General features: G+C 37.2%; 1 protein-coding gene across 6 annotated transcripts in view; it reads right to left on the reverse strand.

Annotated features, from left to right (window-relative positions):
* ccdc136.S (coiled-coil domain containing 136 S homeolog) overlaps positions 1 to 18,506 on the reverse strand; it is a 40,251-nt gene extending 21,745 nt beyond the window's left edge. For 3 of the 6 annotated variants that reach the window (XM_041588444.1, XM_041588441.1, XM_041588439.1), the window contains exons 1-8: positions 18,191 to 18,417; positions 14,736 to 14,831; positions 11,431 to 11,622; positions 9,864 to 9,938; positions 8,911 to 9,225; positions 6,646 to 6,763; positions 4,534 to 4,795; positions 1,385 to 1,519 (exon numbers count right to left, since the gene is read on the reverse strand). In XM_041588444.1, coding sequence (XP_041444378.1) covers positions 1,385 to 1,519; positions 4,534 to 4,795; positions 6,646 to 6,763; positions 8,911 to 9,225; positions 9,864 to 9,938; positions 11,431 to 11,622; positions 14,736 to 14,831; positions 18,191 to 18,239 — 1,242 coding nt within the window. In that variant the 5' untranslated portion in view covers positions 18,240 to 18,417. The other 3 variants (XM_041588442.1, XM_041588443.1, XM_041588440.1) reach the window with 2 other exon arrangements.
* Positions 18,507 to 19,328: the final 822 nt, after the last annotated feature.

Raw genomic sequence — 19,328 nt, forward strand, 5'->3', positions numbered from 1 at the left:
AAAAACATACTATAGGGGGCACATTTACATAGGGTGGAATATCGAGGGTTAATTAACCCTCGATATTCGACTGTTGAAGTTAAATCCTTCAACTTCGAATATCGATGTCGAAGGATGTACCGCAATCGAATCGATCGAATGATTAAATCCTTCGAATCGAACGATTTGAAGGATTTTAATCCATTGATCGAACGGTTTTTCTTCCACCAAAAAAAGCTAACAAAGCCTAAGGGGACCTTCCCTATAGGCTAACATTGAGGTTCGGTAGGTTTTAGGTGGTGAAGTAGGGGGTCATAGTTTTTTATAAAGAGACAGTACTTCTATCGAATGGTCGAATAGTCGAACGATTTTTAGTTCGAATCGTTCGATTCGAAGTCAAAGTCGTAGTCGAAGGTCGAAGAGGCCAATTTGATGGTCGAAGTAGCCAAAAAAAACATTCGAAGTTTTTTTTATTCTTTTCCTTCACTCGAGCTAAGTAAATGTGCCCCTAAGGGTCTAAAAGTACATTAACGCAATTCATATTGTTAATGAAAGTTATATGGAAAGGAGTTAATATGTCCCATTTCATTACTTCAATATAGACAAATGCCTTCCAATACAAGAAAGTCATTTTATAACTAACTTTTGGCACCCCCAAGAAGTAGGAAGAGGATCGCTCTGTGGTTCTCACTGATAGGAGCACCGGCCCAGAGTGTCAGGTAAGTAAATGCAATCACTTGGGGGTGCCTAACTTTTGCTACCCCCAAGTATAAAATAACTTTATTTCTCCTTTAAAGGGACCTGTCACCCAGGCATAAAAAGCTGTATAATAAAAATCCTTTGCAAATTAAACATGAAACACATTTTTTTTTGTTTTATTAAACCATCCATACCTGTTATGAATGTATTTCCAAATCTGAGCTGTCAATCATATATTGTCTGCCCACCTCTATGCCTGATGTAGACAATTACTTTTACTTTCTAGATGTCCTGACATTCCCCTTCCCTGCTCACCGTCTATTATTGTGCAGCCTGTGCAAGAACATAGACATTATCCCATCCCATCCTTGTGCATTCACAAGTTTTTGGGGTACCTTGCTATATACTCAGAACTTCAGGCACACCAGTCGCACAAGCAGCATGGCAAGTAACATGTATGCAGTATATTATACATATATATATTTTTTCCTTGTCCACATGCATTAAAAACAGTATTTACCCCTTCCCCATGCAGGAAACAGCCAAGTGACAGCAGAGAACAAAATTCAGGGCAGGCAAAGTGGGGATATTGAATTGGGTGCAAATAAATATACAGTATGTGAGCGCAATACGCTACTGCAATTAGAATACCACAGTTTATTGTGTGACAAAGCAGAATTGTAAAATTCAGCAGTGCTGGTTTCACCTGTAAGCCACTGTCCTTCAATCTTTGAATCTCCTCTCTGCACAGTCTTAGCTCCTCCTGTAACTTGTCTTGCTCCTCTTGACTTAATCTGTGACGCATCTGCAGCTCCTCAATCTCAGACAAGAGCCCTACACACTGGAAAGCCAAGTGGGAGGAAACGCAAGTCAGATTGTAAAGCTAGAATACACATGGAGATGAACAGAATTAGAATTTATGGTTTGATTTATTGAGGATTGTTATGAAAAGATTGATTCTGATGATTTCACTTTTAAATATAATCCTGAAAATCAAAAGGTGGATTTGATCAATATTAATATTGATGAAATTTAATTGAAAAACAAAAATATGTCATCATATCCTAGTCTACTATGGGGTTTGACCTCAGACTAACTGTTTATTTCCAGGGATCAGACATATTGACAATGATAAATTGTCCAAATCAATAAAGTGGACCTATCAATGCTTTTTTTGAGGACCTGGTTTGTGTTGCAGTGTGTTTGCTTTCAGATGTGGTGTGCTCAGACATCTTTTGTATATAAAACCACATTTCATCTATTGTGTTAAAGGCGTTTTAAAAAAAAAAAAACATTTTTATTTCCTAGTATTACTGGTCCATTCCTTGAGGGTGTAATATATCTGCTAAATAATAATCCTTATAATAAAAAGTATGCAATGATAGGTATTCCAGTGTTTGCAAAGAGCTTTGATGCAATAATTCACTACATCTACAGCAACTCTTTGACTAATGCTACTTGGGGCTGAAAAATTGGTCAGCCCCTACACTGGTATTAGTCTCTTATCCTGACTGTACCCAGAACCATTGTGCATTGAATTAATTTTTCTGCACAAATTAGCATTGTCAGCAAAAATAGAAACTGTACTTTGAATGCCCGCCTCCAGGTCATTAATAAACAAGTTAAAAATCTATGGACTTAGTACAGAGCCCTGTGGTACTCCACTAACAACACTGGTCCAATTAGAAAATGTTCCATTTACTACCACTCTTTGTATCTATCTTTTAGCCAGTTCTCTATCCAGGTACAAATACTATGTTCCAGGCCAACATTCCTTAATTTAACAGGTAACCTTCTGTGCAGTACAGTATCAAATGCAGATTATATTCATTGTTGAGATTCCTGCTCACCGCCTCATAAAAGCCAATTAAATTAGTCTGGCAAGATCTGTAGTGCATAAAACCATGCTGGCACAAACTCACAGTGTTATTATTTGCAAAAGAGTTTAGTATCTTATCCTTTAAAAAACGCCTTCAAAAACTTTCCTACCACTGATGTCAAACTAACTGGCCTAAAGTTTTGAGGCTGAAATGGATCACTTTTTCAATAGTGGCACCACATTAGCAATTCATCAGTTTGTTGGCACCATGCCAGACCTCAATGAATGCTAAGAGGTTAAGAGGTTTGGCGATCACAGAGCTAAGTTCATTTCGTACCCTGGGTAAATATCATCAAGTCCAGTGGCGTAACTATAGAGGAAGCAGACCCCGCAGTCACACGGGGGCCCAGGGAACAGGGGGGGGGGCAGGACTGTGGGGTCTGCTTCCGCTATAGCTAATTAAAAAACCTTCCTCCCCAGCCACTATGTCTTACCGGGGAAGGGGGAAGCAAGTTGGGCAGAATCGGGGCAGGATGTGAGCAGGGTGGAGGCGGGATGGGAAGTGGGCGGGAGGATGGGGATCGGAGTGCGAAGGGCCCCTCTGAAGATTTGTTTGCAGGGGGGCGATTGCACTCTAGTTACGCCAAAGATCAAGTCCCGTAACTTTATTTATGTTTACATGTTTTAGACTCTTTTTCCTCTTGTGTGAACCATGGATCAGTAGTTGAATTAATAGAATTCGGAGTATTAAGAAGAAAACCTTCATTACTCGGTTCCTCAGTGGTGTAACCAGATGAAAAATAAGTTTAGAATCTCTGCTTTTTCTCTGTTTTCATCGACCAACTGCCCCCCATATGCTTTTAAGGGTCCCACTCCTTCCTGTTTCATTTTTTTTACTATTTACATACTTAGAAAATAATATTAGATTCTTTTTACATCTCGCTGCAATACACTTTTCCATCTCAATTTCAGCTTGTCTGCTTTTTTTTTTTTTTTTGCATTATTAACTGGCCTCCTTGTATCTGATAAATGTTTCAGCTGTCGCAGCTAATTTAAATGCCGTAAAAGCATGTCATTTATTACCAACACCAACTCTTCTACCAAACGACAAAGGTTTTGCTTTGTGACAGCGTTCCTTGCTTACAAGGGAAATATACTGACGTGTATATATTAAACAGCATTTTAAAGACATACCAGTTTTCTTCTGTGTTTAAAACCCTGTGAAAATCCTTTCCCAGTTAATATTGTTCAGAGATGCCCTTGTGCTGTCAAAATTTGCACATCTAAAATATGGAGGCTTATTTATTAAAGGTTGGATTTTAGTGGTTTTAGAGGTTTTTAAAACCAGGACTCACAAACTCCAAAATGACAGTTTTTTTATCACTTTTTTTTTTAAAAGACCCAAATATAAAAAGTGAATACGTTCAAAGCTCTAAAAAAAATAGGAATCCTTCAAAAACCCCTAAAAAATTTTAGGTTTTCGGACAATGCCTAGCGAATAAAGAAAATCCAAAAACCTCTAAAAGTTTAAATTGATTTAAAGAGGCTCAATAAGATAAGTGACTTGTATAGCACCTCAACAACTTTTACCTGGCAAAGTTTTGCTTTAGAGGTTTTCGTGGTTTTTACACTTGATAAATGTAGATTTTCTAGAGCATTTTAGAAATACAGGAAAACAATTAATTTTTTGAGATTCGTAGAAAAAATTGCAATTGTGTTTTAGTTGAGCCGTTATAGAGCTGCTTCTTTATTGTAATCTAAAAAAAAACATGTTATGATTATTATTCCCTAAATGCTCACCCACCCACATATCAGTAACAAACTGTGCAACATAAACCATTTTGGGCGTCATTGTGTTTTTTCAGCAGGTGAGTATACTGGGAATAGACCTGAAGAGTAACTCACTTGTCCTTGGCTGAACATAGGGTTGCCATCTCACCCTTTTTTGCAACATACACTTATATGATATACACAGTTTACCTTTAAGACCTGGGAATCTCCACCCATTTCATGTAGCAAGGCTTTCCTATGCTCACCTCACTCCGTGCAAGCTGCACTTTCTCTTCTGCACTCAGTAGCTGACTGTGCAGCCTCTGCCTTTCTTCCTCTTTAGTTAGTTTCTGCTTTTGTATACTCTCCTCAGAGACCAGAGCCTCTTCTGCATTCACATCACCAGTCAGGGGAGTAGATTCTACCTGTTCATATTGAGGAATTTTGTTTTCTGTCAGCTCTTCTATATCTTTCTCATGCTCCTGTGTTAAATTATTTACCACATCCTCTGGATCAGTGTCCACATCCCTGAGGAAAGAGAATCAAAAATGGGGCATGGCATTGCTAGAACAATAGCAGTCTGTGATTAATATCTGGAAATAAAAAAAAAGAAATTGATATGTATATAGTAAGATTATCTAAAGAAAAGTAGACGCTGGCCCTTCAAAGACAGCTGTTGAGGCAAGCCTACATAGCAATATAAAACTGAATATCTTAGAAACCATTTAAAATAAAAAATGTATGTAAATTTAAAGTGCTCTGAATACATGTACACCAATTCATATTTTGAAATTTAGATCCCCTTTAAGATCACAACAACCTTGAATATTATGCTTGTACAAAAATCATTCAATGAATCTTGAAGGCATTAACTGAATCAGCCATCACAAAATCAACCGGCAGTGCATTCCACAACCTCACTGTCCTCACTATGAAGAACAACCAACGTTGTTTCAAATGAAAGCTTAGTTCCTCAAGTCTAAACAGGTGATCTCTGGCCCTGCTTTCTATCTATAATGTCCTGTAATTTACTTGTAATGAGTATTTATGTCCTACCTTTTCTCAAGAGAAAATAATCCCAATATTGATTTACTTCTCTCATAGTTTAAATTATCTATTGCTTTTACCAGTCTAGTTGTAATATCTCCAGTTTATTAATATCCTTCTTCTCTCCAGCTTATTAATATCCTTCTTAATGAATGCAGCACAAAACTGCACTACCTGCTCAAGGTGAGGCTTTACCAGGAACATATGAAAAATTATGTTTTCATTCAAATTAATGCTCTTTTTTTTGCAAAACAAAACTTAATTCTGTTTTGTAACCATTAAATGACACTGTCTAATGTTACAAGGCTTGTTATCCACAAAAAAACACAAATTCTTGTTAATTAAGGATGCCCCAACACACTACCATTTAGAGTATAGTCATATTTTTGTTATTTGTACATTAAACCTCATTTGCCAGTTTATGGCTCCATGTTCTAATATAGTCACATCACCTCTAATGAATAGCATCTGGTATTTGACCCTTGTTTTCCCTTATATGTTATATGAGTCACCCACTCATCAATAGTTATATTATTAGAATTGGGTCTATTAAAAAGGAAACCTTTATTAGCTAGTTCTTCTGTTGTGGAGACAGGTCAGAATGTCTGCTTTTTTGCTGCTCTCATCAACCAATTGACCTCCCTGACTTGGGTCTCATCCCTTCTTGCTTCATTTTTTTAAAATATTTTTTATTATATTTTATCTCTATTTAGATTTGGCCTCTTTATACTAGAGTCCTGCAGTGGTTAGATACCTGTGGGTTACCACCCAAAAAGCAGGTGAGACTTTGGATGCGGGTTGGTGGGTTGGGTTGCAGCAACAGCAATTCCTGTTTAATGGTGGGCATCAGGTTGTGAATCAATTTGCCAATAATGCAGTTGTGGGTTGGGTTCAGTTGCCAGTCCAAGCTGGTAAGCATGCCTGGGTCAAAAATTGGTTCCATGCAGGACTCTACTTTGTACTTAATAAAAGTGTCAGCTGTCCCAGCAAATTTGAGTAACTTAAATGCATATTTTTTCTTACAAACCTGGATGGATTGGATACATTTTTAGAAAAAGTTTAATGCAATTGGAATACGATCACTAACAAAATCAGACATGAGTTCTGCAGTTTGTTCATTTTTGTAGAGATACAAATATATTTATTTTCCCCTGGTTCCTTTTTTAGGTACCTTGTAGGGAATTTCTCCCTTTGCTTTTATTGAATCATAGCTTACCATGTAATTATACAGAAGTAGGGGCAGAAGCTCCCACAATCCCTGAGATGCTTTCATTTTTGTAATCCCACAAAATATGTAAAATTGTAGGAATAATAAGAAAATCATCGAATACCTTGTAACCTCTTCTCCAAGCAACAGGAGGTGACTCTTCATCTTACTATTGCTCTCCTGAAGGATGCTCCGCTCCATCTGCAGATGTTGGCACTGATCTCGCAAGAACAGCAATTCTCCTGTCCCAGAGTAAGGAATATACAGTAACATACATGCATAATATGTATAAAAATATTCTACAAAATAATAGAGAGCTAATTTAGTGATATTGCTCTTAAACCATGTTTGAGGTCCACAATTTGGTCAGGACATCCTCCCCCCAGCTCATAATAAGGTTATAAATATATAAGTATGCTTTATTAGCCATTTTGGTATAGTTACATGAATATAAGGACATGTAGGGGCAGATTTATCAAAGGTTGAGGTGAAGTTTCGAATTGAAAATTTCGAGCTATTATTTGTGCACATCGACTAGGGAACAGTCATACTTTGATTCGAATTTGAAAAAACTTCGAAATTCGAAGGTCGAATTTTTTTGAATTACTTTCTCTTTAAAACTTCGACCATTCGCCACCTAAAAGCTGCCGAAGTGCTGTTTTAGCCTATGGGGGGGACCTCCTACAACATGTATGGAGGCAATTGGGGAAGTTTGGGAGATCAAAGGTCGAAGTTAAAAAAACTTTGAATCAAAGTACGATCGAAGCACGATCGTACGATTTGACCCCAAAAAAACTTCACCCTCCATTCGATTGGTCTCTTTGAATTCGAAGTTCGACGTTTTTTTAACTTCGACCTTTGATAAATAATGCAACAATTCGAATTATGCAACTTTTCAAATTGTCACCTGCAAAACTTGACTTTATCAAATTATCACCTAAACAATTTGAATTCAGCGGATTATCGAATGAAAACCAGCGTCAAACAGCCCGAAACTATTGAGAATCATGACGGCAAAAAACATGTTTCAAGTGTTAAAGGGACCATCTGCCACTGACTTCAACAAAATTTTGACAGGTTTTAGCTGAAGTATTTTGGAATTCGGATTTTAACAGCTTCAGAGTATAATAAATTCCGAATTTTTTCCCCCTTTAAAACCTGACCAGAAAAAATTAAGGCTTCATAAACAGGCCCCTTAATATTCCTCATATTTAGGATACATATCTGTAAATATAAACACAAGGTACAACAGATAAAAAAAAAGCGCACTTGCATATTAGAGCCACAAAATAATATCTGTAGATGCCCACACACACAATGCACCTATCCTATGTGTTATAAACTAACTTACTGTGTTTTCACTATTTGTAAAGTGGTCTCACATTCTAGTTATGTTTATATTATATAAAAAACTATATTGGATGTTTACTAAATTGATTTCACAATAAGTTGTTATTGTTTGTTTATTACACGTGTTTATATATTTCAGTATTTAGAAGAACCTTAAAGGACCAGTAACATCAAAAAATGAATTATACTAAAAATATAATGCAGTGTTGCCTTGCACTAGTAAAACTGCTGTGTTTGCTTCAGAAACATTACTATTGGTTATATAAATAAGCTGCTGTGTAGCAATGGGGGCAGCTATTCAAAGGAGTAAAGGCTCAGGTTACACAGCAGAAAGCAGATAAGCTCTGTAGAACACAATGGTGTTATATGTTATCCACTTATTATCCTGTGCCATATAGCCTTTTTTCAATTTCCGCCATTGCTACTCAGCAGCTTGTTTATATGAACTATAGTAGTGTTTCTGAAACAAACACGTCAGTTTTATCAGTGCAGGGCAACAGTGCATGATATTTTCATTACATTACAACACTTAAATTTGTTGGTGTTACTGTTCTTTTAACCTAACATTCTGTTCAGGTTTAAAGTAAAATTTTGAGCTGCTGACAGATTTTACCTGTTCCAATTGGCTGATTCCTCAAACTGTATTGCACTAGTGACTGAGTTACTTGCAGTAAGAAACAAAAATTAGGTTGAGGAAACCTTTACTATATCAAAAACTAATATAAAAATAATAATAAAATCAATATGTGATAAAGAATTATTTCATCCACTATAGTCTGGGTGCGTGTTTATATCAATGAGTCTTTCAAAGCTCTCTTTTACTTATGACTTTTCTATAAATTATTTATTTGGATTTACTGATAACTGATTGGAGGAATTTGTGTTACTGTTCCTCAGAAATACATGAAGGCAGTTAGCTATACAACGTCCATGGGAAATACAGAAGACTGGTCATGCTAAGTAGGTGGGTGGCGTATACAAAAAAGGCTGTGGCAATTTGCAATAAATTAGTGGTTTTAGAATATTCGACTACTGTTACCATGTAGTGTGGGTGGGGGCTGACCTACATGCCCAGTACAGCTTTTCATATTGATCTCTGCTCTCAGGGTGGTTATTTCCATCTCATACTCCTGTCGTGTCTCTTGCAATTCATGAAGCTCTGCACGTAGGCGGCACAGTTCCTCCTGCAAGGATGCAATGTCGCTCTCTCGCTCAGCTGCAGCCTCCTCTGCACTCTGTCTCAGTGACATAATCTCCTCTTGTGCACAGCGCAATTCTTGAGATACTTCCAGCAATTCACATTCCTTCTCTTGCTCCAAGCTGTCAACCTCCTCTTGTACAGATCGGAGCTGGGCTAAAAGAGTGTTAGACCGACAAATTCAAATAATCAATGTAAGAGCTCCCTCTCAGTGTTCCGTTTAGACAGTACAGATATAGGATATTTTCACAGGAATGCTTGGGACTGGCATTTTCTAGATAAGGGGTTTTCCACAATTTGGATTGCCATAGCTTAAGGCTGTTAAAAATATTATAACATAAGTAAAAATTATAATATAACCAAAGTAAACCAAATAGGATTGTTTTTCCATCAGTATCATTTAAACAGCTTGTTTACAATCAATGACAAGGTACTGTTTTATTATAACAGAAAAAAGGAAATAATTATTACAGTATATATTTGTATTATTTGCTTAGAATTGAGTACATGGAAGATGGCCTGCCTATATTTTGGAGCTGCCTGGATATTGGATTTCAAGATCCAATACTTGTACTTGGATTTTTTATCATAATCCTTTTAAAACCCTACATGATGTCCTGATTCTTTAGATGGTAGTGTATTGTAGGGTTTTGATTTAGGGCACAGAGCATAGAGAGTTCAGGACCCACTATACTGAAAATGAAACCTTAGGCTGGTGCAATAAGTTCAGTATATAAAATATGTAATTTTTAACCAAATTCATTATTGGGGTTTTTGAAATCTTTGCTCCATACCCTGCAGTCTCTGTATCTGCTTGGTGAAGATCTCTGCTTGCTGTGCACTTGCCAGTCGCTCCTCCTCCAAGATACCTGGGAATCAGAGTTAAATGATCAGTAAGGATTATTAGGAAATACACAGATAGAACATGTAAACATCTCTTTACTTTTCATTCCAGATTTGCTAAAAAAATTCATTAAAATTATATGTACAATTAATCCGTGTGTTCCAGATATACTGTGATTCTGCCCAGTGATGCTAATGAGTTCAACAGAATATTCACTATATACTGTACAAACTCAAACAAAACACTATGACATTTACCAGGTTAGCCCTCCTTTATATCAGAACTCCACACATCAATAAAAAAGTTTCCCAGGTTTATTTAAATATTTAAATATTATTTAAATATTCCCAGGATATTTTCAGGGTGAACAATTACCGGTAATACTAATAAGACATAATTATGAAATTCACTATACAAATAGATTATGTGACAGTTTTATCTTCAAATTATCAGACAAGATTAAAAACAATTGCACAATCACAGTTTCTATAATGTGTATTTCCTGCACATATAACTTGAAACACTTTTTATATCTATATAGGGTCACTTACTCAGAGTTCCCTATATTAATCCATACTTTGCAAAATAATTTGAAGTGAAATGTTGTCATATAATCTGTTTGTATAGTGAATTTCAAAATAATGTCTGATTAGTCATGTTAACTGTTCACCCTGAAAATATTGTGAATATTTAAATAAACCTGGGAAATTTATGTATGGTCTTCTGATATAAAAGATCACTACCAGTGAGACAGTGAAGTTATGTTGTGATGGCTGATTCTGTTAATTCTTTTAAGAGTGGCTTTGATTGTTTTTTGGACAAGCATAAGATCCAAGGCTATGGGATCCGTTATCCGGAAACCCGTTATCTATAAAGTTCCAAATTACGGAATGAACATCTCCCATAGACTCCGTTATAATCAAATAATACAAATTCTTAAAAATGATTCCTTTTTTCTCTGTAATACTAAAATAGTAGCTTGTACATTATCCAAACGAATATATAATTAATGCTTATTGGAAGCAGAAATAGCCTATTGGTTTTATTTAATATTTACATGATTTTCTAGTAGACTTAAGGTGCGAAGATCCAAATTACAGAAAGACCTTTTATCCAGAAAACCTAAGGTCCCGAGCATTCTGGATAACAGGTCCCATACCTGTACTAAAATTTACAATTAGAATAGATATAAGAATGTGCAGTTTATGTGAGTGTATGGAAGGTCATTGTGATTGTGTGTATGTATGGATGCTGAGTTTTATATGGAGGGGGTTGAACTTGATGGACATTAAATAAACCCAATAGGCTGGTATTGCTTCCTTTAAGGATGAATTATATCTTAGTTTGGATCAAGCACAAGGTAATGTTTTATTATTACAGAGCTATAGGAAATTATTTTTAAAACTTTGGATAAAATGGAGTCTATGGGAGACAGCGTTTCCATAATATGAAGCTTTTTGGATAACGGGTTTTCAGATAATGCATCCCATACTTGTATCCCATCCCTCTGAAATTACCTTGCATCTCTAAGAAGCTGTCTTCATGTTTCAACGCCAGTTCTCGTGTTTCCTCCAGTTCTGTCAGCAACTGGATTATCTGGCTCCTCAAATCCTGGCTCTCCAGAATGATGCTGCCTGAACCACCTTCTGACCCACTGGGGACATCCCCAGACTCAGACTCTAGGTCAGGAGGATCCTCATCTTCAGAATCTATAAATAGACAAAACTATTTCCTGGACTATAGCTTAATAACAAATCTGCACAAGTGTGGCCCATAACAGTTTGGCTCGTTCCAAAAATAACAACCATGTCTCACATATTTCAGTATTTCAAAGTCACAATAAATCTACAGCACCGAAATGATAGCTCAACATGCTACAGCCTACTTATAGGGCAACCAGCAGAAAAAAGTATTTTCTGCTACATGGGTGGCCCAGTTTTGAGAGAATGCTTTGATTAATAGACATTCAATGGCAAATCAGAATTTGATGGGGTTTATTGTAGCTGCAAAGGATGTACATCTTTCAGTCAAATCCAAATAAATATTAAACCTAAGGCAAAGCTTTTCATTTATTTCAGGACAGGTACTATAGAAGAATTTAAATTTGTAAATGTAAACAAATGAATAAATTATTACATGGGTACAACATAGCTCCATTAGTGCTATGGAACAATGCATTGTACACTAGTTTAATGTAATAAAATAAGAACCAAGAGAGAATATATTTAGCTGTTTATTAGGTAAACATATGTTATTAAATGGGTTGTTCACCTTCAAACACTTTTTTCAGTTCATTTGATTTCAGATTGTTCACCAGAAATAAAGACTTTTCCCAATTACTTTCTATTTTCTATTTGTGACCATTTTTCTAATATTGAAGTGTAAAATTTGATTTATTTCACCTTCTAAAGCAGCTCTGGGAGGGGGGGTGCCAACTATTTAACTGTCTAAATTGATACATTACATAGTAAGTTAGTTTGAAAAAAAGACAACCTTTTTTTTTTATATATAACCTGCCTAACTACTAGTTGATCCAGAGTTGATACATTTTTTATCTTTGTCCCTGCTGAGCAGAATCCCTGAGTTCCATTAAATGCAGCTGTTAGAATTGATTCAATAGTTGCTAATGTTCCAAAAATACTGCCAAAAAAAGTATCAACTAATTGTATCAACTAAATGTAGTAGATTGTAACAGAATGCTCCTGGATCACTGAAACCCCAGAGACACGAACATGAAACTTCAAACTTTTGGGAAAAGTTTTGGGAAACAGTAAAAAATAAAAGATGGAAAGCAACTGAAAAAAGTATTTGTTTCTGGTGAACAATCTGAAAACAACTGAACTGGAAAAAGTGTTTGGAAGGTGAACGACCACTTTAATGTTGCCTGACCTGCATGACTGGCCTCCTATAAGTCTTTGGGGCAATATCAGTTTTCTTTTCTCCAACCTTATATTGTGTCCCTTAGTATATTTGACCACAGGCTCTGCTTTCTCTTTAGTTATACCACTGAATTGTGAACATTTTAGAATGCTTTTTAGAAGCACATAAAAGCAACACACTGATAAATATTACTAACAAAATGTAATACATCTTTATTCCTTATTACTCATCAGTATTATGGTAATGTAGTGGTAAAAACATTTCTCGTAGGTGTGACATTCTGTGCCAGTTCTCAAGATAGTACCGCTTTCACTTTGCATAATCATGTGAATCTGATGGATAAACTCTATGATGTCTATATTTTACCTTTCCACTGCAGATGCTGCAGATAATTCCTTAGACACTGTTGTTAAACCTGCTTTATATTTACATATGCATTTATTAAATATTACATAGTGAGTTTAACATTATATATCCCCTACTGGCTGCTTTGAGTCCTAGCCCTTGTTTCTGATGAATAATAAATTTGATTCTGCTATCTGCATTGCAGCAAAATGAACCAAAATTAAGGCCTGTGGGATATTGCTTGGTTAGTTTATGGTTGCCTTTAGATACTGACTCTAGAAATAGATTCTTATGAATGCTGTGAAAAAGCTTCTTCATAAACTGAAGGAAATTAACCGGAAATCTAAATTAACTATAGAAACAGATATCGCCAAACTAGAAGTGTCACAGGGAAGCAAAATGAAATGCAATATAATGTATGTCACAACAAATGTTTTTCAAGAAATTGCACAGGATTCAGCTAACAATACTGCACTATGAAACTAAATAACCCTTGTTTTGCCCTGGTTTTTGTGAAGCCATGTAAAGTTAACTTCTACTTTGCCATACAGTCTCTAGCCTGTGACACACAGGGTGGTTTTCTGGGGGTTTTGAGTTAGTTTTTTTGCCTTGAAAACTGTAGTGGGAGGTAAAACACTCAAAAATCACAATGTAAGACACAAGACAAAGTTTGGTTCATAAAATATCTTGTGCTTCATGGTACCACAAGTACCACTTCCTGAGCAGCATCTTGTTCCCCCTGCAGAAATGGTGTCTGAAGAGTTGAGAATAATCCCTGCAATTTTCAATTTAAATTTTTATGTTATGAATAGTCTATACATCCTTCAGCAGAGATTGTTAATTCATTACCCCTGTCACCAATTCCTATTATTATTTTTTTGCTACCAACTATTATGAGCACAAAGCTTATTATTTACATTTATATGTGTGAAATCTAGACTATATTGAGGTATGTTGCATAGTTCACAATACAAATGCACCTCTTCAAGGCCACTAAGTTAAAATTCACAACAGGCTGCAAACTTTGGGGGTAGGGGCTGCTGATCTGTTTTGATTGTGAACGTGAAGTAGAATGTGGCTTTACTTTCAGTATAAGACTTTGCCATGTCTAGTGCAAGAAATAATACAACAGCAATACATATTTCTAAATTACTCATGAATGGTGTCATCTGCAGCAAAACTCAACCACGTTATCTGGCACCTCAGTCAACTCCTGATGTCCTGCTTATGGCAAATGGTACGCTCTGTTTTTATGAGAAATGTACAAGAGTGGTGAACCATGCAATTTAAATTAAATAACAAATAAACTTGCAATAAGGGGTATCTTCAAGTAAATATGGTCATACTGTAAAGTCCAGGGATACATCAGAGTACGGAACATGAAGGAAACCACATAAATTGCACATGGACCTATTAAGTGACACAATTAAGAAAGAGTCATATGATCCAAAACATATTTTGCATTAAAAAGTAGCAACACGGTTCTGCAGTTTGATTGGCTCCCTTCAAGTTCCTTATTCTAATTCACAGTATACCAAGAAACAAACATGAATGCAATTGATGAATGAATGCTTGGAAATAAGTAATCATCACTTACATTCGCCATTCAGCAGTTCCCTGGCAAAGGAATGGCTTCTTCCTGTGATTTGCCGAGGGATCCATCTATTGGTAACTCCCGAAACTGGACATGATCCTATGTGACAAAGGGTGAAACACAATACAACAGTCAGTAGTGGATAAAGTGAAAACAGGAACTAAGTTGTACGGAGTAGGATTAATTCATATTATATAAGGAATGACTAATTGGTCACCAAGAGGTGCTGTTGGATAGGAGGAGTCCCCAGAGAGAAGTTATATAAGGGAGAGATTAGGGGACAACATCCCCTTTGGCTGATAAAAAGATTAAAGGTATGACACTGAACAGCTTGAGGCCTGCCACCTGACAGAAGTACTAAGGAGAAGCATTAGGTAGGTTAAGGTATTGATAGGGTAGTTTGGTTGAGCTTTCTGTAGTCCGTGAGAGGCAAGTGTAGGTTGTATAGCAAGGAGCTGAGCTTCAATGAGGAAAGAGCGAAGGACCAGGGTCAAGGGTAGATAGGGCCTAGTATCACAGCACACTGTGAACCCTGTGCTGAAAGTCTGTTAATGTGTACTTAACAGTGTATGTCCCTGACAGCAGCCTAGTGATAATAATTTGGGGAAGGTGACTAATAAAGAATGGGTCTTGAGTTCAATTGTGAGACATGTGGAAACTTCTGTTTACTACAAGAAAAAGAGAGAGAGTCTGCCAAGGTACACAGAAAGCAACTGGACATCAGGTTACAACGTAACTCTAGAAACAAACACAATATTTTAACATTACATTAAATGTAATTAATATTTCTGGATAACAGGTTTCTGAATGATGGATCATCTTCCTTTATATGCATGTTTATATCACTGCCAAAAGAACTGCACACCATAGAAACACGACTAGCAAAAAATGGCTTGCAGTATGACTTCAGTCCGCCTTCACTAGCTGCACTGCACTGTATAGAAGAGCACGGATAGGGAGGCTGCTGCAATGTACTGTATTCTTAATGCCTGTTCCCATACAGCAGGGATTCTTAATCTGTGGATTGCCATGCTGTTTAGGGTAGTCTCCTTGATGCAGAATTTTTATAACTGCTGAAGACTGGGTAAAGGGCACCTGTTGGCCAAGAATATTATCCCCAACCAAAGGTGCAGGCTAATAGTGCCCGCACTCTAATTGGTGGTAAAAGTAGTTTTTAAAAAAAAAGCTTTTAAAAATTGCCCCCTCCAGCATTAGGACACTTGCACTTCGAGGGAGCTCTCGTTTTTGAGCGGTCATGTCTTGCATAGCACATGCGCATAATGTGCTTCTGACTTCACGCACATAATGAGCTGGTCGCGGCATTCGCTCATTATACACATGCATGTGCCCCAACATGGCTGTTCGTAACGGGAGCTCCCTCCCGGTGCAGGTGGCCTAGCGCTGGTGGGGGGAATTTTTTTTAAAAAAAGCTACAGTTACCCCTAACCGGAGCGTGGGTTCTATTAGCCTGCACCTTCGGTTTGGGGAAATGTTTTTTGCCTACAGGTGAACTTTAAGAAAGAGAGAATCTTAAATTTAACTTTTTTAATATGATGTAGAGGTATTGTAGGATAATTTTTCTCTAACCCTATGCATGGATTAGGAAGCTGTGAAATTTCTCTCTGGGGAAATGTGGACAGAGTTAAGCAAATCATTTCTTGAAAAAGAGGAAACGTTATACTGCACATACTGCTTTTAGCTGCATTATGTGGACAGAACTATACATTCTTTGGCGGGGAAAGGTTACATTGGTGATGACTAATCTACATTCATTTTCTTAAAACTTTCTAATCTACAATGCATATATACATATGTAGCGCTATAGTAAATTGTGTGCACCTTACTCTACTATAAACTCCACTCCCAATAAATGTGCTCCGGATGAGGCCTTAAAATCTTAGGGAGTGAGCCCTCGGAGTTGTGTGGAGGCAGGGTGTAGTGCAACTGTAACTGGTAACAGGGTGCAAATAATTGGGCGCCAGTGGTTCTTATAACTTAACCATTGAACAGATTTATTGAACACATACAATCCTCAGTGGAGTGTACATAAAGGATAGCATGCAGGATCATACATCAACATTGGATAGGCAATACTCACAGCACATTTGGTCACAGTAAATTCCCTCGTGAACAAGGACAATGTATGCAGCCTTGAGGCGGTACACCCAGATTTCCTTTTCCCTAAGTGGAACCTGAGGGAAAACTCTGGGTCCACTTAGGTCTGTACACTATCTCTGGGTAATTCTGGGTAATTAGTACCCGGGATCTTAATCCCACTCACAATCCTAGGAGGAGCCTCAAGCTGCTCAGCTAAATATCCTGACTGTCTGTCACTCCTAGAGTGACCTATAAAGGTGAGTAACCTATCCTTACTAGACCTGACCTGTCTAGGTTCCACTCCAGCTCTGCCTACCTGCTCAGGCTAGAGCCAGCACAAGATGAAAGCATGGCTTCAGAGGCTTTTATACTTTAGCACAGTGCCATCTACTGGTCACTGTGAGAAACACCAAGGGGATTGCCTAAAGCTGGAATAGGAATCAGTTCCCCCTCCTAACTGTATTTTAGGACCCAGTTAGGTGGCTATAACACTAGGGGGCTACCTGCTAAATAATACTAGGGATGGCTATTTTACACATTCCTACACATACATATATAAATAAATCACAATGGTAATATTACGATTTTTAACTGTTCAAATAATTCTTTCTTGGTTGACAATGAGATGAACGAAAAACCCTGCAGCAAAGAATAATTCATTTTACAAATCATATTGTCAGCAGTGAGAGCCTAGCATTGAAAATCAACACTTCTTTTATCATCAATGTGCCTTTTCACATGTTATTTCCTTTGTAAAATCAAAACTGAATTTTTTCAATTAACTTAACTTAACTTAAGCCTAATTACAGTAATTCATAAAACTGAACCACACAAATTAAAGTTAGATCATCTGGCAAAAGGGCACAATTTAACTATATTGTAATGATTTTACATGGACTAATTATTGCTTTTATCAGGTGTGGGCAATATTTTTTATGCAGAGTGAAGCACAGTCACTTGCATAGTTGCACCTTAAGCAGCATGCGGATGAACACCGTCTGTACAGTGTGGGAATATATGGGTTATATCAGGTTAGCATTACGTAATCATACTGTAGTGATAGCGATCTAGAATTTCTGGATAATTCAATTGCTTATCAGCTAGATTTGCAGATAAATCACAATATGCAATGATCAGGAGTATTGGGGATGAGGCACAGATGGGAGAAGAAGAGACAAGTTAACAGTACTGGGTTTGTGTAGCATTAGGGAACAAGAGGCACGATAGGTTATTATGACAGCATGGGCTCTATTGTAGAAAGGTGAGGAATGAGATGTATTCCATGGAAGAAAATAAAGCCAGAGTGATGTTAATAGAAGAGATTAGTGAGAACGGGAAATGCTGCATGCAGTATAACTGACCTGCCATCTGCTGTGCTCTGCCTACACCTTGACCATCCACATCCTCCATACTGCAGCTGTGCCACAGCCACGCGCAAACACAAGCAAGGGGAGATGCAGGCTGTGCCGGGCAATAGGATGCACCACAGCAATATCAGAGCTCTATGGAGAACATGAGAGGCGGGGAAGCTGAGAATAACAGAGATTGGAGCAGGAGGTAGCAGCAACAACAAATGAATAAAGAGGATGACTAACCAGTAAATGGCTTAGTGAAGGTGTCTTAGTGAGAGATATGCAGAGGAAAAGCTCATAGCAATCAGTGAAAATAAGAGGCGGGGGCTGGGAGTGCTGGAGGAGGGGAGTGCAGACATGGTTGGGGGGCAGTTGCTGTTCCTATTCACCCCAGCTATTAATCCTGAACAGTAGAGGGTGGTTTTTACTAGCAAGGGGTGTGAAAATTAAGGGAGGTCTTGGGTCTTAAATACTGCTACACTGCCTGACTTTATCAAATATCTCCATATTCTGTCTTGTGTTGCCAGCACTGCAAAACAATGGAAGCAGTGTAAGCCTAGTATCTAGCAGTCACTTTTAGGGTATAAGTAGCTTGTATATTGTTACATCCCAGGTGCATACATTTATATTTATCAACACTGAAGCTCATCTGCCACTTAGCTGCCCAGATTGGGATTGTCAAGGTCCTGCTGCAAGTATTTTTTGGGCTGCATATTTTTGTGTCACAAGAAAACACTAATACGTTACATACAATACTCTGTCATATTATTATTATTATTAACATGTATTTATATAGCGCCAACATATTGCGTAGCACTGTAAAGTAAATGTGATTATACAATGTCCTAAGTCATTAATGAACAAATTAAATAAAAGTGGAAAGAATACAAAACCCTGAGGGACCCCACTAAGAACCTTACTCCAAGTAGAGAATGTACCATTAACAACCACTCTCTGTACAAAATTCTTTAGTCAGTTTCCCATTCATGTACAAGCAACAGTGTGGGGCACTGTATCCAAAGCTTTGGTAAAATTCAAATCGATCACATCTACTACAACCCCACTGTCCAACTTCCTAATAATCCCATCATAAAAATCATTTCTTCTCTACCAGAAAAAAATAGAGTTTGAGAAAATCGGAAACAGA

This window comes from Xenopus laevis, chromosome 3S (assembly GCF_017654675.1).
Source record: "Xenopus laevis strain J_2021 chromosome 3S, Xenopus_laevis_v10.1, whole genome shotgun sequence".
In the NCBI taxonomy this organism is placed as follows: Eukaryota; Metazoa; Chordata; class Amphibia; order Anura; family Pipidae; genus Xenopus; species Xenopus laevis.